Source organism: Alosa alosa, chromosome 7, assembly GCF_017589495.1.
Source record: "Alosa alosa isolate M-15738 ecotype Scorff River chromosome 7, AALO_Geno_1.1, whole genome shotgun sequence".
Taxonomy (NCBI): Eukaryota; Metazoa; Chordata; class Actinopteri; order Clupeiformes; family Clupeidae; genus Alosa; species Alosa alosa.
Window position 1 is genome coordinate 22,930,458 of NC_063195.1, and position 9,397 is coordinate 22,939,854.

The 9,397-nt window shown below is 40.7% G+C and overlaps 1 protein-coding gene across 1 annotated transcript; it reads right to left on the reverse strand.

Moving 5' to 3' along the window:
* Positions 1 to 2,819: 2,819 nt before the first annotated feature.
* LOC125298540 (histone H2B-like) lies at positions 2,820 to 3,405 on the reverse strand. Its single transcript, XM_048249326.1, has one exon. The coding sequence runs from the start codon at positions 3,283 to 3,285 to the stop codon at positions 2,911 to 2,913; it is 375 nt and encodes a 124-aa protein (XP_048105283.1). The 5' UTR covers positions 3,286 to 3,405; the 3' UTR covers positions 2,820 to 2,910.
* Positions 3,406 to 9,397: the final 5,992 nt, after the last annotated feature.

Sequence of the window (9,397 nt, forward strand, 5' to 3'; positions counted from 1 at the left end):
ACACAGTAGCTTAAGGTGTGTTGCTAAAGCAGCTATAATGAAATGAAGGTGTCATTGTTTGGATACTTCACACACACGTGCTTTTTAATTTCACAAGACTACAACTACCAAGCTGTAATCAAAGCACATCGATTCCCCTCTCACACCCTGCACGCACTTAAAACAAAATAAACAGGCGTCTCAGTCTCACGCATGTATAGGCAAAACTGTATCAGACCGGTGTAACGTTGGTAAATCTTCCATTGCACAGAATGATTTTGTAGCACGTGCAATAAATGACAGTCGAAAGATACAAACAGTGCTGCTATCAATTTGCTTGGTATAACCGCATTTATAGTTTTCTACAAATGCAATCAATCATGCCTCCATCACTCAACCAACGCTAACGGTAACATTACCTAGGTCCTTATTGATATTACAAGATTAACGTACCTGCAGTAAAAACCAAGCATGTCCGATAAACATCCTCAGATTTATTTCGGCTTCAAGAAGAAATGGGAATTACACTTCATGTGAACATCGTCCTATCCTTATTAGATGTCCGCTCTGTAAATTACAGTCCTTGTATGAAGCGTCCATTGTTTTTCCAACCCACTTTTAACTTCCAACAAAATTACGTCTCACTGCAACGATGCGCCATCTAGTGGACAAACGACTACTTCTCGCCAATACTGAAAATGCAGCCATGATGATGATGATGAATATTTATTTTGGCTTTCTTTTAATCCTACTGAATTTGTAATTATGTATCGGCCGTTCTAATACCGACAGTATGTGGGTGCCTGTGTGTGTGCATGTGCATATGTGTGCATCGCCATTTACAGGCCAATGAGTGTACAGTCACTAAATGTACACATAACCTAATTTTTTTAGACCCCCCCCATGTATGAAATTCTACGAAACTTGGCATACCCCCGGAGAATGCCAGGTCAATCATACACATAAAATTTGGTGCAGTTCTGAACATCTTAACTGAAGATAGGGGCGATTAAAGCAGAATAATATTGCATTTTCATTTTTACCTGGGTGGGGTGCAAATCACAAATGAGTGATTATGAGCCAGGTTGATGTGGGCCCTTGAGACCAACATACCATAAAAGATTCTTCATCCTCAGTGCCACGGTTCAGGTAGTTATTTAGGAAAAACTGTTTTTTTTTTTTGCGGTTCGGGGGGCCCAGCATGGGGTGTTGGTGGTGGTCCCCGGGGACAAAATGAAATTTTTCCGTAAAAGTCTAGTGGGGCTACATACCCACCAAATTTCATGTACCCCGGTGGTTCGGTGTCCCGGGTATCAATGACCAAAATTTCAGGGAGTAGATGACGGGAAAAATTCATGAATTGTGTGCATGTGTGCGTGTACAAATTTATGTTTATGTGTGTGGGTGTGTGTGTGTGTGTGTGTGCGTGCTTGTGTGTTTGCCTGCGTATGTGTGTTTTGTGCATGTGCATGCATGCGCATATATGTCTACTGTGTGAGTATGTGTCATAATGCATGATTACTGTAAATGTATGTGTGTGCGTGTGTATCTGTTTATGCACATGTGTGCACATGGAATGGGTTAACATGACCCCTGGAGGCAAACATACAGAAAAAAATGGTCATCCTAGGCCCTACAGTTCTCAAGATATTCACAGAGAACTGTGTCTGCCCTACCCTCCTTTCGGGGGGTCCAGTCCAGCAGGGGGCTACAGATCAAAACGAAGAATGACGGTTCCATGCTATCCATGTGGGGTACATGCCCACCAAGTTTTGTGTACCCCGGTCTTTCAGTGTCCCGAATCCTTGTTGGTGTATCGCACTAAATGTACACATACATTATTTTATTGTAAAGCCCCCCATGAACGAAAGTACACAAAACTTGGCATGCATTCGGAGGGTGTCATAATGATCCTACACTTTTAATTTCGTGCAGTTTTGACCTTGTCAGCCAGAGATATTGTGATGAAAACACCTAATTTTTTGCTTTTTAATTTTTAACTAGGTGGCGCTATACATGAAATAAGTGGTAATGGGATGGGTTGACATGCCCCCTAAGACCAACATACATAAAAAGGTGGACCTCCTAGGCCCTACGGTTCTCGAGATATTCACAGAAAACTGTCTCCGGCCACCTACAGGCCAGTTGGTGTATAGTAACATAAATTAATTTATTGTGTGGCCCCCCATGAACGAAATTCCACAAAACTTGGCGTGCATACAGAGGGTGTCATAATGATCCTACACTTCCAATTTCGTGCAGTTCTGACTATGTTAGGTCACAGATACCTTCAATTACAACACCTCATTTTTACTTTTTTGTGTTTAACTAGGTGGCGCTATACATGAAATGAGTGGTTATGGAATGGGTTGACATGGCCCCTTGAGATCAACATACAAAAAAAAAAAGGTCCTCCCAAACCCTACGGTTTTCGAGATATTCACAGAAAACTGTGTCTGCCCTACCCTCCTTTCGGGGGTCCAGTCCAGCGGGGGCTACAGATCAAAACGAAAAATGATGGTTCCATGCTATCCATGTGGGGTTACATGCCCACCAAGTTTCGTGTACCCCGGTCTTTCAGTGTCCCGGGAATCATTGACGGAAATTTGGCCATGCGAAAAAAAAAAAAAAATCTGACTAAACCTATATGATAACCTACAAGTGTAGGCTACCTAATTTTACCTAATCCAGGAAGTAACATTTGATACATTTTAGGTACAACTCTTAAAACTAATGTGTTGTCCCTGTCTGGACATAGAGATGTGTTAAAAATAACGTAAGTTGTGTTGTTTTCAGTGTAAGCTTTATTTCAGATGAGTATTGTATGTGAATGAATGCAGTTTAGTTTGTTTATATTAGAGTTACTTTTCAAAGAGAACGTGGGTGGCTCTTAAAAGAGCCTTTGGATTAAAGCGCGTTCAAAATCAGGCTTTACTTGGAGCTTGTATACTTGGTGACGGCCTTGGTTCCCTCAGACACAGCGTGCTTGGCCAGCTCACCAGGCAGAAGCAGACGCACTGCGGTCTGGATCTCCCTGGAAGAGATGGTGGAGCGCTTGTTGTAGTGAGCCAAGCGAGAAGCCTCTCCAGCAATGCGCTCAAAGATGTCGTTCACGAAGGAGTTCATAATGCCCATGGCCTTGGAAGAGATACCGGTGTCAGGATGGACCTGCTTCAAGACTTTGTACACGTAGATGGCATAGCTCTCCTTCCTGCTCTTTCTGCGCTTCTTGCCACCCTTGCCGGCGGTCTTTGTCACGGCTTTCTTGGAGCCCTTCTTTGGGGCAGGCTTGGCTGGATCAGGCATGTTGATATCTCGACTGTCTGTTCGATAATCTGACGGCCCTCAAATTACCCGGTATATGTCTCAAGTTTTATGCAAATTGAGGACTGCGTCATTTAAACAGCCACGGCCAGAATTCTCTGTCATTTCCCTCCGAAATCAAATACCCACACGGTTGGACGTTTTGAATCGAAGGGGGCAGTGTCGAGAAGGTTAGCACCACCCACCACCTACAGTACACCACATCCTTTTGTTTCCTTTCTCTCGCTTTTCTTCTGAATGACAGGAATCCTTGGAAATGTATGGCAAATACCAAGTGCCAAAAATCATAAAGCGTTACAAATCACAATTACAGTTTTTTTCAGTCCCCTTGGGCCATTTCTCGAATTATGATTAACAATTTATTAGTTAATCGACAAAACTCTACGGCAAAAAGGAAACAAAACTGTTCTTTACTGCACTGTGGCATCTAGGCTACAGCATTGTGCAAAAGGAAATGACAAATTTCAGTGGTGGAGGAAGTACTGAAACTCAGTACTTAAGTAAAAGTACAAATACACAGAGACATATTTACTTTAGGAAAAGTAAAAGTACCACAATGACAACCCTACTTAAGTAAAAGTAAAAATTACCTGCTTTTAAATGTACTTTAAGTATTAAAAGTAAAAGTATTTGCATAATGATTTGTATACTATATTCTAAAACAAAAAATCAGTATGGGCTGTGGCATTTTAATTAAGCTAGTTTTAGGTTATACTCGACTAGATAGTTTTAAGCTAATGCAATTGTGCTTACCATCTGTGGCCCAGTTTACATTCTGACCTACAATTCTAGAGACTGTAATTCTGGTTATCTAACTAGGGTGATCTGCTGAGTAATATCAGTCAGCAAAACACGAGAGCCTGACGTTTAACGGGGTAGACAAGGGAAACGTCGGGTGGATCGTAATGCCAATTATGCTGATTGAACAGAAAAGTTGCTGAGAAAGGTATCTTTATGATTAGGTTCAGACGCATAGACATTGAATGAACGCTCACATTACTACCCCCCAATTGTAGGCTATGCATCTTTATTTGATCACACACAATTAAGGAATATTTCCTAAGTTGGAAAATGTTACGTTTTTTTCCGGCCACCGGTTCATTAATAGTCTACCATTCATTTGTGCCGCAAATGATCAGACGTGTGACAGAAGCATGGGCATAGCCTGTAACTTCGCTGATCCGCGGATAGCAATCTCATCGGAGAGGAGGCCCTAACGCTGCAGATAACAGACAGAGAAAGGCACAGAACACAGTTGCATGTACAGTGTAGCCATGGGTCTGGTGAATATAGCCTACCGAATGCAGATGGCTACAAGCTCACGCTTTGCCTGGTCTAGACTAGAAGCTTATGTTTCTAAGAATGCACGTAGCGCTCCAGAATATTTGGTAGCAACCCCGCCCCCTGGTAAAACAAACGTGTTTGTCAGAGAGAAAAAAAAAACTGATCATAAAATGTATCGTAAAAAGGAACGATGGTGTTGTAGAAATGTAGCGGCGTAAAAGTACAGATAATTGCTGTAAAATGTAACGAAGTAAAAGTATGCACTATAAATTTTACTTAAGTAAAGTACAAATACGTGGAAAATTTACTTAAGTACATTCCACCACTGACAAATTTACAGTAAAATATGGGAAACACCGCTTTACTGTAAAAGTAAACCTTTCTATACATCCTGAGGTTCCTGTCTGTCAAGCCACATGCATGCTTGACAGATTATGAAAACTAGTTATGACACCAACTTGTTTAAGACTTTAAATGATTTAATGGCACATTTCCTGCTTGACCAGGTGGTGGCGCTATGCCAGGCAGGCCCATTGGGTGTCTGGATATCATCATAATCATAATATCTATTAACCTGAGAAGTTTCAGACCATTCATATTAAGCAAAGAACATTTCTGATACACTTTTGGTTGGCCAGATGGTGGCGCTATGTTAGGCATGAAAATTACACATGTGAATATCATCACAATAATGATATCCAAAATGTGTGTAAACTTTCAGATCAATCACTTAAGGCATTGTCAATTTCTGGCACATTTCCTGCTTGACCAGGTGGTGGCGCTATGCCAGGCAGGCCCATTGGATGTCATCATAATCATAATATATATTAACCTGAGAAATTTCAGACCATTCATATTAAGCAAAGAACATTTCTGATACACTTTTGGTTGGCCAGATGGTGGCGCTATGTTAGGCATGAAAATTACACATGTGAATATCATCACAATAATGATATCCAAAATGTGTGTAAACTTTCAGATCAATCACTTAAGGCATTGTCAATTTCTGGCACATTTCCTGCTTGACCAGGTGGTGGCGCTATGCCAGGCAGGCCCATTGGATGTCATCATAATCATAATATCTATTAACCTGAGAAGTTTCAGACCATTCATATTAAGCAAAGAACATTTCTGATACACTTTTGGTTGGCCAGATGGTGGCGCTATGTTAGGCATGAAAATTACACATGTGAATATCATCACAATAATGATATCCAAAATGTGTGTAAACTTTCAGATCAATCACTTAAGGCATTGTCAATTTCTGGCACATTTCCTGCTTGACCAGGTGGTGGCGCTATGCCAGGCAGGCCCATTGGATGTCATCATAATCATAATATCTATTAACCTGAGAAGTTTCAGACCATTCATATTAAGCAAAGAACATTTCTGATACACTTTTGGTTGGCCAGATGGTGGCGCTATGTTAGGCATGAAAATTACACATGTGAATATCATCACAATAATGATATCCAAAATGTGTGTAAACTTTCAGATCAATCACTTAAGGCATTGTCAATTTCTGGCACATTTCCTGCTTGACCAGGTGGTGGCGCTATGCCAGGCAGGCCCATTGGATGTCATCATAATCATAATATCTATTAACCTGAGAAGTTTCAGACCATTCATATTAAGCAAAGAACATTTCTGATACACTTTTGGTTGGCCAGATGGTGGCGCTATGTTAGGCATGAAAATTACACATGTGAATATCATCACAATAATGATATCCAAAATGTGTGTAAACTTTCAGATCAATCACTTAAGGCATTGTCAATTTCTGGCACATTTCCTGCTTGACCAGGTGGTGGCGCTATGCCAGGCAGGCCCATTGGATGTCATCATAATCATAATATCTATTAACCTGAGAAGTTTCAGACCATTCATATTAAGCAAAGAACATTTCTGATACACTTTTGGTTGGCCAGATGGTGGCGCTATGTTAGGCATGAAAATTACACATGTGAATATCATCACAATAATGTTTCTGCCACATTTACTCGCTTGGCCAGGTGGGGGCGTAATGCAAGGCAGGCCCATTGGATGTCATCATAATCATAATATATATTAACCTGAGAAATTTCAGACCATTCATATTAAGCAAAGAACATTTCTGATACACTTTTTGGTTGGCCAGATGGTGGCGCTATGTTAGGCATGAAAATTACACATGTGAATATCATCACAATAATGATATCCAAAATGTGTGTAAACTTTCAGATCAATCACTTAAGGCATTGTCAATTTCTGGCACATTTCCTGCTTGACCAGGTGGTGGCGCTATGCCAGGCAGGCCCATTGGGTGTCTGGATATCATCATAATCATAATATCTATTAACCTGAGAAGTTTCAGACCATTCATTCAATGCACTGTGATTTATGACACATTTCCTGTTTATGTGCTGAGATATTAAAATCATATCAAATATGTAAGTTATCAAAAATCCCTTCACAATTTAACATCAGCAACATCTTGGCATGATATTTGCCAAATTTCAAATGAATCTGACAAACCGTCTAGGAGGAGTATGTTTAAATTGATCATATGGCATCAGTATAATTGTCATTCTTTCTGTTGCCAGTTGGTGGCGCTATGCCAAACATGCATTATGGGCATGTGAATATTATCATTAACATGGTCTTCAATGACCTGTGAAATTTAAAACATTTCAAGCCATGCATGGTGAATTATGACACATTTATTGTTTATGTGGAAGAGTATTAAAATTAATAATTTCGCCATTTCGTCAAATTACAACATATCAAAAAAAAGCTTCACAATTTATAATCAGGAACATCTCGGCGTCATGTATACCAACTTTGACATGAATCGGATCAACCGTCTAGGAGGAGTACGTTAAAATTGATCATGTCCACAACGCACAAAATCTCAATTACCTCACTTCCTGTGGGCGTGGCTAATGGCATGTTAATACAAAAGTTGTTTGGTTTTGGGAGTTACATACACCCACTAAATTTGGTGTGTGTATCTAAAACTATATGCCAACCACAAGTCACAGTGACAAAAGGGGGCGCTATGGAGTTCCTGGGCAACGCCCGGTGCCAAGCTTTTGTCCCTGTCTATGCACTGTACCACTTGATGTGTGTGCCAAATTTCATGCGTTTTCACCCATGGGAAGCACCTTTTTTGGGATGACGATTCAGCACATATTTCATCACATATTAGTCTGCACAAAATCCCAAATACCTCACTTACTGTTGGGCGTGGCTAATGCATTGTACATACGAAAGTCGTTCATCTTGGGGAGATACAGACACCTACCAAATTTGGTGTGTGTAGCTGAAAGTATATGCCCACCACGGGATCAGTCACCTAAAGGGGCGTAAGGGGGCGCTAGCGAGTCCCTGGGCCATGCCCGGGGCCAAGCTTTTTTACCTAGCTGCTTTGTGTGACACCTGATGTGTGTGCCAAATTTCAAGAGTTTTCGACCATGTTAACCACCTCAAAAACCGGAAAGCAAAAAAGTAGAATAACAATAATAATACTCGATAATAATAATAATAACAATAATCCTTACAAAAACAATAGGGCCTTGCGCCCTTCGGTGCTCGGGCCCTAATAATCCTTACAAAAACAATTGGGCCTTGCGCCCTTCGGTGCTCGGGCCCTAAAAATATATTCGCAAGCGGAGATTGTCGGGGTCTAAGGCAAATGGCAAGAAGTGCCCTTTAGCAGAATGAAGGTGGAGGCTATAGTGCCCTCTATGGACCAAATTGGTGTGCTCCCAGAGAATATAGTATTGACAGAGACGTTTCTAATGAGGAGACACAGCACTCAAAAAATCCTCCATTGAAATGCATTGGGTTAGTTTGTAACGCCAGTTGTCTACACATATCTAACCCCTAACGCGGCAAAATGGGTGATATGTGTAGATAATTGCCATATTGGCGTTACAAACCCCCATGCATTTCTATAGAGTGCTGTGTCGTCTCCTCGTTAGAAAGTCTCTGCCTAAGAGGACTTTGGAATTGATTGTGCTTACCAAGTTTGAATAGGATCGGACCTTCATAAGAAGTTATATAGGCAATACAAACATTATAGGCCATATGCATCAAAAGTGAATCTATGCATAAAATAGGAAAAGCCAATCTGTTAGCCTTTGAAGGTGAATTGTACCGAATTTCGTGGGAATTGGACCATGGGTTTAGGAAAGGATAGATTAGTTTCACTTTTGTGTTTTTTGAAAATGGCAGGAACATGACAATGATGGAATCGCATGCGGCTAGATGCATTCGACGTGGGAACTCTAAAGGAACAAGTGGAAAGAATAATTAGTCAAAAAATCCATACGGTTCTGGAAATATGAGCAAAAGCGTAAATTTGCTTAATATAGCATCCTTTTTTGTGAAATGATGCGTTGATTTGGGACTCATGGTTAAAATGTGGTGAAAATGTAGTGTTTTTACCTGTTACGGTTATGCCTGCAAACAGTGTTTTGGTGTAGCGGCTGTAGCACCCCACCCCCCATCTCAGAGGAACTGCAAAGTAGGGGGGCCTATGTGTCTAATTTGGGGGCTTTAGGGATTCGCATGTTAATTTTTGGAGAGTATTATATCTTTGTTCTAGTGGTTCTTAAGAGTAAAAAAGGTTTTGAAGGGCCCAAATCAAAGGTCAAATTCAGAAAAGGTCAAATTTGGTGTTTTGTCCATAAACCTCACATTGCTGGTATTATAGCATAGGGTTTGGTGCCAAAAAGCAAAGATATTCTACAAGGTAGTGTGCAAAAGTGGACCACATAAACAATACAAGATTATAAAACATTTTAGGCTGATGATTGAAGATATTGTG

Excerpts from the sequence above, each read along its gene's own strand:
- LOC125298540 (XM_048249326.1), bottom strand. The coding sequence starts at position 3,285 with ATGCCTGATCCAGCCAAGCCTGCCCCAAAGAAGGGCTCCAAGAAAGCC.